This window comes from Pelmatolapia mariae, linkage group LG20, assembly GCF_036321145.2.
Source record: "Pelmatolapia mariae isolate MD_Pm_ZW linkage group LG20, Pm_UMD_F_2, whole genome shotgun sequence".
Classification (NCBI taxonomy): Eukaryota; Metazoa; Chordata; class Actinopteri; order Cichliformes; family Cichlidae; genus Pelmatolapia; species Pelmatolapia mariae.
Window position 1 is genome coordinate 35,013,497 of NC_086244.1, and position 19,657 is coordinate 35,033,153.

At 41.8% G+C, this 19,657-nt stretch overlaps 1 protein-coding gene across 8 annotated transcripts; it reads left to right on the top strand.

Annotated features, from left to right (window-relative positions):
- Positions 1–421: 421 nt before the first annotated feature.
- Positions 422–19,568, top strand: LOC134618139 (TELO2-interacting protein 1 homolog). 8 transcript variants are annotated; one of them, XM_063463437.1, is made up of 9 exons: positions 6,161–6,190; positions 7,082–7,199; positions 7,309–7,516; positions 7,955–8,287; positions 8,435–8,576; positions 9,023–9,190; positions 10,043–10,153; positions 10,243–10,267; positions 13,183–13,255. In XM_063463437.1, exons 3-7 carry the CDS (start codon positions 7,499–7,501, stop codon positions 10,078–10,080), a joined length of 699 nt encoding a protein of 232 aa, XP_063319507.1. In that variant the 5' UTR covers positions 6,161–6,190; positions 7,082–7,199; positions 7,309–7,498; the 3' UTR covers positions 10,081–10,153; positions 10,243–10,267; positions 13,183–13,255. The 8 variants fall into 8 exon arrangements, with proteins under 8 accessions (XP_063319503.1, XP_063319510.1, XP_063319507.1 ...); XM_063463436.1 differs by lacking the exon at positions 13,183–13,255 and adding an exon at positions 12,721–12,820; XM_063463434.1 differs by lacking the exon at positions 13,183–13,255 and adding an exon at positions 12,721–12,801 and having other exon boundaries at positions 10,243–10,423.
- Positions 19,569–19,657: the final 89 nt, after the last annotated feature.

Here is a 19,657-nt window from a genome sequence, read left to right on the forward strand (position 1 = left end):
GGGTATATCCATCGTGACCCACCATATCCCACAATTCATAGCATGCCCCAGCCGGCGGCAGCCACTTAGTTTTAATATTACTCTTATTACTCTTTCTGGGTGTGCAGACACAGGCAGCTATACAGCCAACTTCTGTGTTCTAGGCTTCAGTTCATTTCATCTCATTTTACTCACTGATCTGAACCTCTTCAGGTCCTGGGTTTGGTGCAGCAGTGCAGTTGGTTATACTAATGGCTTATCAAAGGTCGTTGTATGTGAAATTCTATTTTATGTATTTGGAAGCAGTAATTAGCAAATACCTTGGAAGTGTTTCACAGAGCTGTTGAATCTATCCATCAAAATGTTCTGACATCTTTAACACAAGCTGAAAATCTGAACCTTTTTGAGTGAGGATTCTTTCCATTACTGATATCAGGTCAGTGTAACTAATAAACTGACACTTCTCGTAGGACAAAAACAGTGACATGTTGTCCTCTGGTCTGTGCTCTTCTCAGGAGTTGGAAATGCTGAAGGAAGTGTCAGAAGCTTGTGAGTCCCTGAGCGAGGAGAAAAGCGGTTTCAAACACAGCCTCACTACTGGAGCCGAGGAGAGAAGCACACATTACGTAAGTCAGTTTTAATACTCACACTCGTATTTGGAGTTTCTTACATTTTGTTTTTTATTTGTTTCTTCTTCTTTTTCTTTCTCAACTAGCTGATCAACTGAAGAAGGTTATGAGGTGAATTGGAGACTTTCTCTCTCAGCTTGATTCATGATGTCGTTTAGAGTGATAAGACTCATCAAAATCACAGAGGAGGGTCTGAGCTATGGTGGTGTTGAGACACAGACAACACAGCTTGGAAGTGTTTCACAGAAGTGTAAAGGACAGACAGAGGTGTGTGGTCACTGCAGTCACCATGACACAGACTCCCTGATTTAATCCGAGCATGACTGACATGTTGGGCAAGTTTGTCTAATTCTTTTTTATGTAAAACAGAAAAGTGTCACTGTTAAATTGGTGAGTCGAGATTTTTTTACGTAATTTTTTTTTGAGAAATCATGGGTGACATTAAACAGGCAGTTGCAGAGCTTCTATGTTTAACACTCACTTTGTTCCTTTATAGAAGGAAATTATTTCAGCAGCAGAGCAAAGTGTTTTTTGGACAATAAATGTAAAGTATAACAGAGAATTTGATACTTTGATTTGATACTTTAACCTCACTACATTTATTTCATAGCTCAGAGTTCTAGTTATTCAAAGATGAGAATTTAGATGTGAAATTGAACCTTTAAGTGACTAGTGCTTTGAGAACTGCCATCAGTTACACAATGAAGTTCATTTACGTACAGGTTATTGTATTAGTAATGCTATATTGTACATAGAGACAGAATATGACATGAAGGGCTACTGACCACAGAAAAGTAAAAGGTAACTGGGCCGATAGACTAACGGGAGAGAAACAAGCTTTCTGTGATTCTATTTGTGTTTTTTTGTGGTAATCTTGGATATCTTAGGTTGTCTCATTACTGTCATATATGTCCTATCATTAAAACACTGGCTTCTAACAACTAACAGTGTCTCGAAAATAATTTAATAAATAAACAAATAATATGGATGCATGACTCAAATGCATGACTTTTAACTTGTGTATTTTTTAGGCTGAACACTGCTGCTAATGCGACTTAGGTAAATGGTTTCAGGCTCTCCCCTCCTGAGTTTGAGAAACGTTCAGGATCAGAAAATGTGTGACTCACAGGTGCTGTAGCGTATGGCCACAGCTTCACTCTGAGCTCCATCTCCATAGAGTGCAGACAGTGATATCTGATACTCCTTAAGACACAGGACAACAGTTTATTGACATATTGTATTTTTACTTCATAATATGTACTCCAACAATCCAATAGTTCTTCCCCACCTGTCTCAGGTTGCCTCCACTTAGTGAGGTAAGAAACATCATCATCAGCTGCAGCTTCCCAGTCACTGTCTGAGAAATTAGTTACCCTAAGGTCAGAAGGAGGAGGCACCTTCACTAGAAGAAAAGAATAAAAATGAGAAAGCTACATTTTGACATCTTTCATTATTAATAACATTTACAGTACTGTGCAAAAGTCGTGAGCCACACGCTGAAGTATTTCTTTGGACATTATCTGGTTTTTCCACTCCTTTTTAGTCCAGTTCTTGTACCTGGCCATTTTCTGAGTAATGTTTTTTGTTTGTTTGTGCAAACACTTTGCACTGACCATTATTGGAGAATTAAAAAGCACCTAAGTCAAGGAATGTGTGTGCACATAACAGAAAACTTGGGAAAGAACCAATTTTAAATCTTTAAGCACTTTGTTACTAGCAGCCTGTCACAAAAACACATTTTGTATAGTGTGTTTTTTTTTTTTAATCTGAATAAAATGTATACAAATGTGTGTGATTAATCACAATGTGTTAGTGTGTAATCACCCTGAGACATGCATGCCTGTCTGCTAGCGTCAGATCTAAAGCCATTTCTGATTTGGAGATGCAGGCTGCAGATTCTGTCCAGATTATCCCAGCTCTCGTCACTAAACATCCAGTCTTCACTTATCAAATGTGTAAAATTCAAGGCTGGTCCTTAACACTAGAAGTCCCAGGCTTTTCTAACCCTCTGTCAGCCAAGTGGAAGCTAACTTGGCTAGTCTGTTAGCATTAATTCATATGTAAATTGGGTCGTTACCTGAGAATTGTGGAGGGGAGTGGGGGTGTGTGAATGATTGCGGATTTCTAACTGCAAACTGCCTCTTTGTTTGTGTGTGGGGAGGGGGAACTGCTAAAAGCTGTGAACTTCATTTTGTGTCCGTCTTGATGCATTCTCAATCATCCAGGAAAATAAATCTCCAAAAGGTTTATTGATAAAAACAGTACAAAAAAACCAAAAAATATTTCTACAAAAACAACCATTTGTACACATATTTAGAGATAATAATAAAAAGTGAGTGAGTACATTTCAATCACTCACAATCCTGGCACTGCCATTGGTATCTGTAGTCTGCATTTACCACATGTGTATCTGTAGCAGTGAACACATCGCACAGTGGCATGATTGTTCTTGCATTTGTGTTTGACCTGACACGTGGCTCTTTTTCAAGGGCTAGGTGTGGAGGGTTGTGTCCGAAGCAACTGTTCTTTTCTTGCCTTCTTCCCAGCCATATGAGAGTTAGCCAACTCTCTTGCAAGCTCCACCAGGAAGTCCACCCGTCTTTCCTGCGTCCCGTTGCATGCACATGTGCATTCAGTGCTGCCATGTCAATCATGTTATAGAACACGGCAACTGGCCAGGGCCGTGTTCCTCTGCGGACCGTGTACTCCCGCACCATCTGGTCCATCACATCCACGCCACACTTTGTGGTGTTGTAAAGGGCGACAGTGTTTGGCTTCCTTTTGGTGGTGTTATCAGTCTGAACCACGCTGTGCATGCTGCTAAGAATATAGACTGTCTTCTTCCGTTTGGCTGCATACGCCGTCAGCGTGGCAGTAGAGGTTGAAAACACCTAAGAAATAAGATAAATTGTTATTTCCATAGCACTTTTACACACAATGAAACACATAAACATAGAACCACAAAAGACCTGCAGCCTACCTGAGTGGTGAATTCATTGCGATTTGTGTATCTAGCGGATTGAGGAATTTCCCGGCGAATCTTGCTGACTGTGCCGAGGATGGTGGTTTTCCGTCTAAGAAGTTTTTGCGCAAGTGAAAGCGATGTGAAGAAATTGTCCGTGGTAACATTTCTGCCCTTGTCTAGGAATGGTTCCATCAGCCTCATCACTACATTTTCAGACAGTCTCTCCCCACTGGGACGATTGGGGTCCTTGCCAAGATATGTGAGGACATTGCAAATGTACTTGGATTTTAGGTCGCAGGCCACCCAAAACTTGATCCCAAACTTGTCAGGTTTACTTGCAATATACTGCAGGAAACAGCACCGAGTCTTTGATCTTGATCTTGATCAAAGATCTTGATCTTGCGGGGGGTTACTAGGGTTCCATCACTACGTGACTGCTGGTCAGCAAACCTGGGAAACCCACAGATCATTGGAACTATGCCGCGTAACCGCTTCCAAGACATCATGCAACACCTACGCTTTGATGACAGGTCCACCCGCAGTGATCGAGCAAAGACTGATAAGTTCGCTGCAGTTTCCAGTGTGTGGGGATCATTTGTCACCAACTGCATCACGTGCTACAACCCTGGTCTACATATCACCGTTGATGAACAGCTCTTCCCATCAAAGACTCGGTGCTGTTTCCTGCAGTATATTGCAAGTAAACCTGACAGGTTTGGGATCAAGTTTTGGGTGGCCTGCGACCTAAAATCCAAGTACATTTGCAATGTCCTCACATATCTTGGCAAGGACCCCAATCGTCCCAGTGGGGAGAGACTGTCTGAAAATGTAGTGATGAGGCTGATGGAACCATTCCTAGACAAGGGCAGAAATGTTACCACGGACAATTTCTTCACATCGCTTTCACTTGCGCAAAAACTTCTTAGACGGAAAACCACCATCCTCGGCACAGTCAGCAAGATTCGCCGGGAAATTCCTCAATCCGCTAGATACACAAATCGCAATGAATTCACCACTCAGGTAGGCTGCAGGTCTTTTGTGGTTCTATGTTTATGTGTTTCATTGTGTGTAAAAGTGCTATGGAAATAACAATTTATCTTATTTCTTAGGTATTTTCAACCACTGCTGCCACGCTGACGGCGTATGCGGCCAAACGGAAGAAGACAGTCTATATTCTTAGCAGCATGCACAGCGTGGTTCAGACTGATAACACCACCAAAAGGAAGCCAAACACTGTCAGCCTTTACAACACCACAAAGTGTGGCGTGGATGTGATGGACCAGATGGTGCGGGAGTACACGGTCCGCAGAGGAACACGGCCCTGGCCAGTTGCCGTGTTCTATAACATGATTGACATGGCAGCACTGAATGCACATGTGCTGTATCAAGCATGCAACGGGACGCAGGAAAGACGAGTGGACTTCCTGGTGGAGTTTGCAAGAGAGTTGGCTAACTCTCATATGGCTGGGAAGAAGGCAAGAAAAGAACAGTTGCTTCGGACACAACCCTCCACACCTAGCCCTGGAAAAAGAGCCACGTGTCAGGTCAAACACAAATGCAAGAACAATCATGCCACTGTGCGATGTGTTCACTGCTACAGATACACATGTGGTAAATGCAGACTACAGATACCATAGCAGTGCCAGGATTGTGAGTGATTGCTGAAAATGTTGAAATGTACTCACTCACTTTTTATTGTTATTTGTAAATATGTGTACAAATGGTTGTTTTTTTATTTTTGTTTTTTTGTACTGTTTTATCAATAAATCTCAGCAACAAAGGAAATACACCCATGTGTGTTGATTTCTCCCTAAGGCAAACTGAAACACAAGTTTCCTTGTGGCTCAGGAAACTAACCACTCCAAGTGGTTCAGCATGGCCCCACCTTATTTACATAACAAAAGCAGCTGTTCACAGGTGATTAAGGATATTAGCTAAAAGCCTACCAGCCATTTGGCTCGACGGTGGGTTTTATAGGTAGAAAAGCCAAATGAATCTAATCTGGGACTTCTAGTGTTAAAAGCTCCCAACAACACAAAAACTGCACAGCCACACAAGTCCCAGCGTTTCCCACAGCAGCAGCAGCTGTGAAAAGAAAGTGGAGAAAGGATGAATGAGTCTGTGCTTATCGGCTCTCCGCTCTCCCCCAAGCTGGCGTTGTTCTTGGTAGCCATGACAACGGAGATAGTCCCAGCTTTCTAAATAAAGGCCCCAACACCCCAAAAAAGAAAGAAAAAGAGATCGGGATTCCCTGCGCAGGCCAGGAATCCCCCTAGCAGACCGAAGCTACAGACAGGATTCGGAATGAGTGATTGAGTGAGGATTGAGCCATCGACTGTCTGTGCTTCAACCTGCCAGGGGCCGGCAAGTGCTCTGCGCCACCTGGCGGCCGTGTAATTCGTGCAAATTTGACATATTTGACTTCTCTGAATACGAATTATTTTTGAAAAAGAAAAATAATAATTTTAATGTAAGGCAAAACATGTATGGTGCTCGGTAAAGATGACACGCCGACTCACTTCTTCTTCTTTTTTTTTTTCTTTTTTTTTTTTGTTTGAGAAAGTTTGTTTTCGTATTAAACCAGTGTCAGTGACGTCATTCTACGCGACTACCACAGGTAAGGAAAAGGCTGAATCTGTAGATCTTTTTCTTTTATTTTTGTTGTCTAAAACACAAAAATCCCGAAACAGTCAGCTCACAAAGTTGCAGGTTGGTGGCAATTTGGCAGAACAGCCAATGACTTAAAGCATTTAGTTGCATATATCTTGCCACAAGACATGTGCGCTAAGCTAGCTAAATTAGTTTCTGTTAGCGAATCAAGTTTAAGCTCCTCACATATCATCATCCAGGGTACAGTCATATGCTCATGAGGAGATCCCATGCAGGCAACGTAACAAGTTAAATATGCACTAATTTGAAGCTATTTCCTAATATCTAACCATTATGATAAATGTTTGCCTGCGACTGACAGCCAACACAAATGTCATTGAAAAAAACAAAACCCTGTGATAACATGTTTTTGTTTTTCTAGAATAGAAGAACCACATTTTAAAAAGCCAGTAGGAATAAATCTTTGTTGTTACTGCATGATTAGAATGAAGTAACAACAAGTCTGGCTGGAATAAGAAGTGGTAATCTGCGTACTCTGCTAGTGATCTGCATAATTCACCTTAGATGGTCATCTGTTTGGATGGCTGAAGTCGGCTAACGACACAGCTAATTTCATCAAGCTGCTTATGAAACATCTAAAATGATAGATGGTTAACTACACAACGGAAGCAACAGCATTACAATCACTTGATTTAATTAAAGATTTTCCCCCAAACTTTTGATCCAAATGAGCAAAGTACTGCAACCATCTGAACCTTGTGTTACATGTTACAGTGTTGCACTCTGGCCAGCTTTAAAAATGGAAAACTCTTTGTGTGGTTTACTCGGTTCTGTAAATGAGGCTCCTTTCATTTGTGAGACTGTTGTTCTTCTCTTCCCTTTTGTCCACCCTTACAAGGTGAAGGTGCTGCCCACCCATGATGCCAGCAAGGTGCGTGCAAGTGGATCCGGCCTTAAAACCACTGGAGTGCCCACCTCTCTGCCAGTGAAGTTGAACATTGATGCCAAAGATGCAGGTGAGGGACTGCTGGCAGTGCAGATCACTGTGAGTGCATGAACGTGGACCACACAATAATGTAATCAAAGCGCTGATATTTAGGTAACAGTTTTTGTTTTCTCCTGAAGGACCCAGACGGGAAGCCCAAGAAGCAAATATCTGTGACAACCATGATGGGACCTACCTGGTGTCTTATGTGCCAGACATGACTGACAGATACGCCACACTCATTAAGTACGGAGGAGACGAGATCCCTTATTCACCCTACTGAATCAGGGCTCTGCCCACCCGAGATGCCAGCAAGTGCACTGTCACTGAATGTTGTCCAGTGGCCAGGTAGGACTCACTTCCTTGGTTGCTTATACAACTTTTAGTTGGCCCTTTAGGTCACTTGATCCATGACTTGAGTAAGCACTGTCCTGTTGAGTTTGTGGGCTCAGATGACAGTTATTGTAGAAAGGATGTGAAATCATGTTTTAGTTTTTTGTAAATTATAGTCAAACATACAATGAACTGGGGTATTCTCTTTGGTTAACAGAGCAATGCGATAATAAAAGTGGACAAAGCACATCGAGTTGCCACAAATATCTTAGTATATCACACAGTTTACATAGTCGAAAAGGAGTATAAAGAAGTTTACACTTACAGTGGGGCAAAAAATGAGGTGACCAAATACTTATTTTCCACCATAATTTGCAAATCAATTCTTTAAAACTCAGACAAGTTAGAGGTACACCTATGATGAAAATTACAGGCCTCTCTCATCTTTTTAAGTGGGAGAACTTTCTTTCATCATCAACATCTGCATCCACGATCCACCAGCTCAACAGCAACATCTGTCAGCTGTGCATCCAACTCGAGGCCTTCGCCTGCTGTGCTCAGGCTCTGGGCCGCGATTTCCGTCCCTTGTTGACGACCTCGCTGTATCCTGTGCTGGAGAAAGCTGGTGAGGAGACGCTGCTGGTCAGCCAGGCGGCGCTGAGCTCCATATGGAACATCAATAAGGTCTGTGGATACGCTTCCCTGAAGGAACTGATCAATGAGAACTCTGACTACCTGCTTAATGACATATCACTCAACCTTCAGAGACTCAGCCAGCATCCACAGGTTGTTATGACGTGTTTTTGTTTTTAACCCAAAATGGACACAGAAATAACTGTTGGAGGGTTTACCCGATTTCCTCCTTGATCTGCTTAAGCCTGTGCTGCCCTGAGCTTGTACTGTATTTCATTATAATCCTGTTTTGTTGGCCAGGCTCCACCGGTGTTGACAGTTCTGTTGACTCACTCTGACTGCAGCCTGCTGGTCGGGGACATCGTTCAGGATCTGGATCTCAGCTACGAGCGCACAGCTGCTCTTTTCTGCTCCGCGCTGCACGCGCTCATGAAGGCACTGGGTAAGATTTCAACAGTGATGTCAGCTTGAGTCTCACGTATACTGGGAGTCAAAGAGGACAAGGAAGAAAATGTGACTCATTGCATGCTCTGCCACATTTTTTTTATGTTGCTTAACTTTGTTTTCTGCAGTGCCCTTCAAAGTTTCTATCAAGGAGTACACTTCAGGATGTATAATTTGCTCGTTATGAAATTGTCAGTATCTTTGGAAACATTTAATACATCGTGATGGTTTAATTGCTGAGTCGTTTTCTGTTGTAGAATTAATATTCATAATAATATTCATACAGAAGTTTTACAAGCCCTCGCAGTAAAAATGTATGAATTAAATGTTACTGATGGGCTCTTTTCAAAAACATCAGCATCTGTGTCACACTGATTTTGATCAACTGACTTATTTTATTGTAACCAAACCTATGCTCATATTGTTGCCTTGTTTTTCCTTTAGCGAGGTGGTTTCCTTCCACTTGTAGCAGGACCAGTACGTCTGCCAGCTCCAGGAAAAGCTCCAGTGACCAGGAAGACCTCAGCATTCGCCAATTCCTGCTGAATTACCGCAAACAGAAAGAAGTGGCAGAGGGCATTGGAATAGAGGACGATGACACCGAAGACAGAGGTAATAGGTCTGTCTAAGGGCCAGTGGAATATAAGCTATAGGCAATGTTCCCTCTAAGCTGCGCACGTGCGCAATTGCGCACTGCTGGCACAGTCTCTGCGCACAGAAAATCTGCGTTGCGCACAAAAAAAAAAAACTGACAGTACCTGAATTGAAATTAAAATTAATACTTTAACAATTCTGTTTTGCAGTGTGAGTCAGTAAGTGACTGGCTGCTCCCATATGGGATTAGAACGATGCCACCTTATCCCATAGTCCAGCCAATAATGCGATTCACATTCGTATATACGCAGCCAATCAACGTAGTTGACAGGCTATGACAGCGTCCTTATGTGCCGACACCGGTGTTTTAGCTAGCAAAGCGGCGTGGCTGATGTGGAGTGAAGCCACGTAAATGACAACGTGTACAACCATTGGAGGTGCGAGCAGGAGAGACGGAACAATTGACGGGACAAGTGTGGACTTTATACCAGTTTTTAAATTGTGTTGATAGGCCACGTAAAACCAGAGTTGTGATATAAAAAAAATGCAATGTTTGGTTTTCTTCCTGAATACTATCGTTGTTTATATTTACTGCGGGAAGAAACGGTAAAAACGGCGTTTTATAAGAAAAAAAGCTCGAAAGCACTCTCCGCCTGTCAGCAAAAACAAAACCCCCCGCCTCCCCTTTCATATTCGTCCAAAAAAGTACCATGTCGACCTTCTGACATCTTTAACACAAGCTGAAAATCTGAACCTTTTTGAGTGAGGATTCTTTCCATTACTGATATCAGGTCAGTGTAACTAATAAACTGACACTTCTCGTAGGACAAAAACAGTGACATGTTGTCCTCTGGTCTGTGCTCTTCTCAGGAGTTGGAAATGCTGAAGGAAGTGTCAGAAGCTTGTGAGTCCCTGAGCGAGGAGAAAAGCGGTTTCAAACACAGCCTCACTACTGGAGCCGAGGAGAGAAGCACACATTACGTAAGTCAGTTTTAATACTCACACTCGTATTTGGAGTTTCTTACATTTTGTTTATTATTTGTTTCTTCTTCTTTTTCTTTCTCCACTAGCTGATCAACTGAAGAAGGTTATGAGGTGAATTGGAGACTTTCTCTCTCAGCTTGATTCATGATGTCGTTTAGAGTGATAAGACTCATCAAAATCACAGAGGAGGGTCTGAGCTATGGTGGTGTTGAGACACAGACAACACAGCTTGGAAGTGTTTCACAGAAGTGTAAGGGACAGACAGAGGTGTGTGGTCACTGCAGTCACCATGACACAGACTCCCTGATTTAATCCGAGCATGACTGACATGTTGGGCAAGTTTGTCTAATTCTTTTTTATGTAAAACAGAAAAGTGTCACTGTTAAATTGGTGAGTCGAGATTTTTTTACGTAATTTTTTTTTGAGAAATCATGGGTGACATTAAACAGGCAGTTGCAGAGCTTCTATGTTTAACACTCACTTTGTTCCTTTATAGAAGGAAATTATTTCAGCAGCAGAGCAAAGTGTTTTTTGGACAATAAATGTAAAGTATAACAGAGAATTTGATACTTTGATTTGATACTTTAACCTCACTACATTTATTTCATAGCTCAGAGTTCTAGTTATTCAAAGATGAGAATTTAGATGTGAAATTGAACCTTTAAGTGACTAGTGCTTTGAGAACTGCCATCAGTTACACAATGAAGTTCATTTACGTACAGGTTATTGTATTAGTAATGCTATATTGTACATAGAGACAGAATATGACATGAAGGGCTACTGACCACAGAAAAGTAAAAGGTAACTGGGCCGATAGACTAACGGGAGAGAAACAAGCTTTCTGTGATTCTATTTGTTTTTTTGTGGTAATCTTGGATATCTTAGGTTGTCTCATTACTGTCATATATGTCCTATCATTAAAACACTGGCTTCTAACAACTAACAGTGTCTCGAAAATAATTTAATAAATAAACAAATAATATGGATGCATGACTCAAATGCATGACTTTTAACTTGTGTATTTTTTAGGCTGAACACTGCTGCTAATGCGACTTAGGTAAATGGTTTCAGGCTCTCCCCTCCTGAGTTTGAGAAACGTTCAGGATCAGAAAATGTGTGACTCACAGGTGCTGTAGCGTATGGCCACAGCTTCACTCTGAGCTCCATCTCCATAGAGTGCAGACAGTGATATCTGATACTCCTTAAGACACAGGACAACAGTTTATTGACATATTGTATTTTTACTTCATAATATGTACTCCAACAATCCAATAGTTCTTCCCCACCTGTCTCAGGTTGCCTCCACTTAGTGAGGTAAGAAACATCATCATCAGCTGCAGCTTCCCAGTCACTGTCTGAGAAATTAGTTACCCTAAGGTCAGAAGGAGGAGGCACCTTCACTAGAAGAAAAGAATAAAAATGAGAAAGCTACATTTTGACATCTTTCATTATTAATAACATTTACAGTACTGTGCAAAAGTCGTGAGCCACACGCTGAAGTATTTCTTTGGACATTATCTGGTTTTTCCACTCCTTTTTAGTCCAGTTCTTGTACCTGGCCATTTTCTGAGTAATGTTTTTTGTTTGTTTGTGCAAACACTTTGCACTGACCATTATTGGAGAATTAAAAAGCACCTAAGTCAAGGAATGTGTGTGCACATAACAGAAAACTTGGGAAAGAACCAATTTTAAATCTTTAAGCACTTTGTTACTAGCAGCCTGTCACAAAAACACATTTTGTATAGTGTGGTTTTTTTTTTAATCTGAATAAAATGTATAAAAATGTGTGTGATTAATCACAATGTGTTAGTGTGTAATCACCCTGAGACATGCATGCCTGTCTGCTAGCGTCAGATCTAAAGCCATTTCTGATTTGGAGATGCAAGCTGCAGATTCTGTCCAGATTATCCCAGCTCTCGTCACTAAACATCCAGTCTTCACTTATCAAATGTGTAAAATTCAAGGCTGGTCCTTAAAAGCTCCCAACAACACAAAAAGTGCATAGCCACACAAGTCCCAGCGTTTCCCACAGCAGCAGCAGCAGCAGCAGCTGTGAAAAGAAAGTGGAGAAAGGATGAATGAGTCTGTGCTTATCGGCTCTCCGCTCTCCCCCAAGCTGGCGTTGTTCTTGGTAGCCATGACAACGGAGATAGTCCCAGCTTTCTAAATAAAGGCCCCAACACCCCAAAAAAGAAAGAAAAAGAGATCGGGATTCCCTGCGCAGGCCAGGAATCCCCCTAGCAGACCGAAGCTACAGACAGGATTCGGAATGAGTGATTGAGTGAGAATTGAACCATCGACTGTCTGTGCTTCAACCTGCCAGGGGCCGGCAAGTGCTCTGCGCCAGAAAGAACTGGCAGAGGGCATTGGAATAGAGGACGATGACACCGAAGACCGAGGTAATAGGTCTGTCTAAGGGCCAGTGGAATATAAGCTATAGGTTGTAGTGGTGGTTATATTAGATTCAGAGTGTAGAGGAGATGGATCATTGTAATTAAGAGTCATAGAAATCTGAACCTCACTGCTAAACTGGCGGTCTAACTGTACATGTGCTGCCATTGCAGAGGTCCCTCCCACTGAGTGTGAGGATGTGGAAGATATTGGTAGTCCTGATGTGAAAGCAGAGCTTCCCTCCCACCTCAGCATCACTAAGGATGTTAAGGAGCGCTGCATTCATCTGCTGTCTGATCCCAGCCTCAGGCTCCGACTCAAGGTAGTTTTATGTAGAATCAACTGTTGGACTAATAACAAAAATAATCATTCTTGTGAAGGTAGGACCGCCAGCGTTGGTACAATTCATCCTGTCAGAACTGTGTGGATGACTGTTCAGTGGTGTAATGCTCATCAAGGAAAAACATTCAGTCTGGTCCAGGAGTGAAACAGAAATAAGTCACGTCTGTGCTGAAGTCGTGCCTGCTCAGGAGTTTGGGCTCTCAATGAAGACCTCAGTAATTAGTTTCAGCTCACATATAATCAGGATCAAAACAGAGATAATTGTTAGGCGTGTTGTGCGTCTTTGTCTTTAGGTACTGGACGTGCTGGAGTTGTGCGTTCAGGTGCTGAGTGAGAGGGAAAATGAACTGCTGCCTATGGCTCATCGCTGCTGGCCAGCACTCCTGCAGAGACTCACAGCCGATGACCCATTAGCAGTCCTCAGAGCCTTCAGGGTAAGTAAAACAAACCTCTCTTTTCATTACATGAGTCAAAATTATTCAAGTCGTCTTTAGTTTTAAACTCTTAATAGTGAAAGAATGAAAGATGGTGCCCAACAACAGTCTTATTTCATTCAGAAATAGTTCTATTATTTTCTTCTTTGGGTTGTAATGTGAAGACTCTTGAAACTAACATTTCTTCTATCAGCACAGAAAAATCACCGTGTGGATGCCTTCTTAGAGGCTGCTTTTCAAACTGTCTCAGAGAATCACAAAGTAGGACTTTGTGATAAATGAAGCTGATAGTTTTTTGTGATCTTTGGTACAAGTGTCAGCTGATTCAACTTGTCGGTGTAAATTAGGCTACTCGTCAGCTCCTGTCATCAGCTGGAATATTTTTAAATTTGTTATTCATATTTTCATTGATGAACTGACAAGTACAGACACGTTAAGTCTGTAAACAGTCATTTATTCACTCAGAGCTGCTGCTGGGAAATTGTTTCATCAGCTTTTGGATATATACGAGTTTTGTAAATACTACAATTCATCCATGAGTATACAACGGGAAGGTTTTATTGAATTTTGACTGCTTGCTGCTTTTGTCAAAGAAATCATTGAAGCTCCTTCCCCACCAGGTGGCGGTCTCGTATAACAATGAAAATCAACCATCGGTATCATCATCAGGGCATCTCTGTTTTATTATAAAAACCTTAAACTGTGAAACAGTTCGACATCCTAAACATGTTGATGATGTTGTTTCTAAAAATGCCTCTTCACTGTGGCAGCTCTGTGATTCAACATATTTTAAACATGACTTTGATGATACGGACCACAGTCAGCTGTGCCAGCAGGATGCTGCTCAGGTCCAAACTGCACACACAGCTACGACTGCAAGCAGCTCTGCTTATACCCAACTGAGAAACGTGATTGTTCAATCAGCGAATGCGAAGCCATTTAATTGATAAGCTCATAGAAGTTGTTGTTTTTGTGTTTGTGTTTTTGGAAGCCTCTGTGTTCTTTTTGTATATTTTTATTAGGTGGCAGAGGAAAAATGTTTAACACATTCTCTGCATGCTGCAGCTGCAATAGAATCAGAAGAGTTTATTAATCTCTTAAGGAAATTCTGTGGTTACAGTTGCTCCAAGACAATAAGAACAGTAAGTGGCTGAACAAAATTAAACAACACAATATATCACACAGTTACAAAATATAATAAATAGCTCTAATATATACACATAACTCAGTTATAAATGTCCAAAAATATTACAGAGGTGAAATAAATATCATTGGCATTTTACGCAAAACTTTAAAGACTTTGGGTAATCTCAGTCTCTCACTGAACGTGGGGGGGGGGGGGGGGGGGGGGGGGGGGGATTGTATAGTTTGGTTACAACAGTTTAAATCAGATTTAGTACTGACTTTAGTACAAACCGGATTCCAAAAAAGTTGGGACACTAAACAAATTGTGAATAAAAACTGAAAAACTGAATGCAATGATGTGGAGATGGCAAATGTCAATATTTGATTCAGAATAGAACATAAATCACGGAACAAAAGTTGAAACTGAGAAAATTTATCATCTGAAGGGAAAAATATGGTGATTCAAAATGTCATGGTGTCAACAAATCCCAAAAAAGTTGGGACAAGGCCATTTTCACCACTGTGTGGCATCTCCCCTTCTTCTTACAACACTCAACAGACGTCTGGGGACCGAGGAGACCAGTTTCTCAAGTTTAGCAATAGGAATGCTCTCCCATTCGTGTCTAATACAGGCCTCTAACTGTTCAATCGTCTTGGGCCTTCTTTGTCGCACCTTCCTCTTTATGATGCGCCAAATGTTCTCTATAGGTGAAAGATCTGGACTGCAGACTGGCCATTTCAGTACCCGGATCCTTCTCCTACGCAGCCATGATGTTGTGATTGATGCAGAATGTGGTCTGGCATTATCTTGCTGAAAAATGCAGGGTCTTCCCTGAAAGAGATGACTTCTGGATGGGAGCATATGTTGTTCTAGAACCTGAATATATTTTTCTGCATTGATGGTGCCTTTCCAGACATGCAAGCTGCCCATGCCACACGCACTCATGCAACCCCATACCATCAGAGACGCAGGCTTCTGAACTGAGCGTTGATAACAACTTGGGTTGTCCTTGTCCTTGTCCTTGGTCCGGATGACATGGCGTCCCACATTTCCAAAAAGAACTTGGAATCGTGACCCGTCTGACCACAGAACAGTCTTCCATTTTGCCACACTCCATTTTACATGATCCCTGGCCCAGTGGAAACGCCTGAGCTTGTGGATCTTGCTTAGAAATGGCTTCTTCTTTGCACTGTAGAGTTTCAGCTGGCAACGGCGGATGGCACGGTGGATTGTGTTCACTGACAATGATTTCTGGAAGTATTCCTGAGCCCATTCTGTGATTTCCTTTACAGTAGCATTCCTGTTTGTGGTGCAGTGTCGTTTAAGGGCCCGGAGATCACGGGCATCCAGTATGGGTTTACGCCTTTGACCCTTACGCACAGAGATTGTTCCAGATTCTCTGAATCTTCGGATGATGTTATGCACAGTTGATGGTGATAACTGCAAAGTCTTTGCAATTTTTCGCTGGGTAACACCTTTCTGATATTGCTCCACTATCTTTCTGCGCAACATTGTGGGAATTGGTGATCCTCTACCCATCTTGGCTTCTGAGAGACACTGCCACTCTGAGAAGCTCTTTTTATACCCAGTCATGTTGCCAATTAACCTAATTAGTGTTAATTGGTCTTCCAGCTCTTCGTTATGCTCAAATTTACTTTTTCCAGCCTCTTATTGCTACTTGTCCCAACTTTTTTGGGATTTGTTGACACCGTGAAATTTTGAATCAACATATTTTTCCTTTAAAATGATACATTTTCTCGGATTAAACTTTTGATCTGTCATCTACGTTCTATTCTGAATGGAATATTGACATTTGCCATCTCCACATCATTGCATTCAGTTTTTATTCACAATTTGTTTAGTGTCCCAACTTTTTTGGAATCCGGTTTGTACTATGAGCGCAGTGCGGGCTGAACAGTTTTTGAGTTGATGACTTCTGATAGGAAGAGTCTGTTTGTTTATTTTGTTTGTTTCCGTACAGCTGATCAGAGTTAGACTGAGTTACTTTCACCCAATCTCGTTAACAAATAACCTCCTAGGACCTGGCGTCCACGTATGTGGACATCACATGTGTGTTAAACATTTTTCCTCTGCCACCTTTAGTGCCATCTTTAGTACAAACCACTGCATGTCAATTTTACAGTCGTCTAAGGTCCATCACTGGTCTCTCACCATGAGTGTTCACGACAGCCACGAGCCTCTCCCAGATGTTGTTAGATGTTGTCAGAGTCTCAGTACTCACAGCAGCCGCAAGCTTCTCCAAGATGTCATCCGTGCTGCATCTAATGAGTGTGAGGTTATTATACTGTCATATGTTACATTATACTTTTAATCAAAGAATGGTTGAATCATGATACTGCTGTAGGCCACATTACACTTATACTTATTATAGATGGTGTAATCATTATGTAGTTTAGTTTGCATTATACTCCTGACTTAGAAGAAGGTGACAACTATAAGATTTATTAGACTGATTTGTATTACATTATACTGCTGATTTACTGTGAACGAGTTACACTGTTTTATGACATTCCATCCTGCTGATTTATAAAGAGAATACTGTTTGCAGACAATCGTGGCCTTGCTTTTCTGATTGTTGGTTTTATGGCTAGGTGGGGGCCACCAGAGGATATAAGAGTTTGAGTAACAGTCTGACATTTTGAGATCTGCTGTGACCCTCTTCATGCACATCTCCCATCCGGATGGTTAATGCTCAAAAGTGTTTGTATGGAATAATAATAATAATTGTATGGAATAAAGGGCACGGGGGCTCTCCCGAACCCAGGCTTCTCGTGGAGAAGAGGGCGTCAATTGCATTCAGGGACCAGTTGATCAAATCCGTAATTCTTCTTTTAGGTGTTTGAGAACAGACTGTAAGACTCTTCCAGTGTAAAGGGAGACAAGTAGACAAGACTAGACAGAGACACGAGAAAGCCAAGCAGGAAAGACAAGAGAGAGGGAGAAAGTGTGACCGCCTTCATCAAGAGCCAAACGAGACACAGTTCTGCTCTCTAGGCGAACCAGCCCTTGTCCACCTTCCTCTTTGGGCAAAAAAAGTGCAGCCTGGGGTAACCAGTGTCGGTTATCCCCCCCCAAAAAAATTGATCCTATCAACAACAAAATCATACTACGACACACACTAATAAACTACATTCACTATGACCTCAATACCTAATACACAGTCCAATATTTCTACAGTGTACTGTTATGAAAACAACAGAATGATGATGAGACACTGTGGTAAAGGTTTAGAGGTTTATTTGCAGATAGTTATGAATACAGGATAAACACTGTGGGCTCCAGGAGACGGGGCAGAGGTAGTGAAGGTTGTCTGAAGGCACACTCAGACACTGTCACAGAAGGTTGCGGAGATCCGTAACGTTGAAACGTCTGCACAGAAACAGAGAGTGAGCAAAGGCAAGAACTGATGGAAAATGTGACATGACTGTGGCATGATACCTTGGTAATGCAATGATCTGGTTGTTTAGAAGCCAGCGTGAAGACCTCATGAGGAACAGGCGAGTAATCAGCTGATTGTTGACAAGTGACCGAGGGACAGGAAGGTGGAGGAGCATCCCCTAAAAAAGACAAGCACACGGACAACAACACAGGCATACACCGAAAGAGGAGAGAGAGAAAGAAGCAGGCCAGCAAAAGAGGGCAAGGGAACGATGACGTCTACAGAGACCCATTTTCATTTGGTACATCGTGTTACCAGATGTCAGTTTGTGATGTTAGATCCCAACTTGTCAGTCAAGAAACCTTTTTCCAAAGATATCGGCACAAACCAAAATCACTGTGCGGATTAAAAACAGTAAATTGTCGAAGTTTGTGACGGATCATCCCATTTTCTGTTTGTAATCTGATTAAATCAGATGTATAGCACTGCCTGCATTTGTGAGTAGTGTCTCACAAATGCAGGCTGGGTGCAGCCGTGTTGGGAGAGGGTCGCCATGGCTATAAGCCAGGGCAGCTTCCGGGATGATGGTTCTGGCTCCTATTTGTTTTTACTTACAGGTGATGACGTGAGGGGAGCCGCGGTGGTATCGAGCGACGGACTCCAGTGCAGAATGCTAACTGGGCTGGGATGTGATGGGCCCAGTGGACGGACGAGACTGGGACAGGAGGCTCCTCGTCTGCCTGGCACGAGGCTGGCCTGGACCCCGCTCAGCAAGAGGAATTTCTGTCCAGCTCAAGAACACACAAGGAATATTCGTCCTGGGTTGTGGGACTGGGTGGGATTTTTGTGCACGAAGAGAATTGTATTTTGACCAGTTTTAGAATAATCTTATCTAGTCTCGGTGGGAATTTTAGCATATTGAGAATATTTTATTGTATAATTTATTTCTTAGTATCTGGTTTGTCTTATTCCTGCTGTCCACCTGGTGGAATAAACAGTTTCTGATCAGACAATCACTTCTGTGTTATAATGTTAACTGAAGTTTCTCAGGTCAGATGACCAATAGATGATAAGAAATATACTCTTAGCAATTATTAGAGTTGAAAAGTACTTTGCAAGTCAAAGTACTAAATCGGGTTAGGTTGAGGCTTAATCCTTCACCTTAAATGGTTCAGATTGTCTCTAAATGGATGAATGAAACAATACTTTCCTGTCAAAAACAATATTTTAGTCAGGGCTAGCAGAAAGTTTCATATATATCATGAACATCTTTCCTATTTGTCTTCCTATAGTTTAGTTTCATTTTCTTACCCCACCCCCAACCGGTGGAGGCAGATGGCCGCCCTCCCTGAGCCTGGTTCTGCCGAAAATGGAGTTTTTCCTTCCCACTGTTGCCAAGTGCTTGCTCATAGGGGATCATTTGATTGTTGGGGCTTTCTCTGTATTATTGCACAACCTTTATCTTACCATATATTTCAAGTTTACATGTTGTGAATTGGCTTGATTTAAATCAAACTGAACTGCATTCAATTAAAGCCAAATATAACTTGTAATCGAATCTATTCAAATGTAAAGTCCTCTCACTCAATTTGGACTAGCACTGAAAAACACACTGACATCCTCTGTTTCCCAATTAGCAGATCAGAGGGTGCTGTTTTATTCATGACTCAATACTTGAATGGTTTTATCCTGTTTATAAATAAACATTTTAAAATGACATTGCTTCATTGTATGATTAGTTCTTTGTCTGTGTCAGTCCTTAATACACACACATGTATACAATAATTCTAGTTGCCACAGTCTCCGGA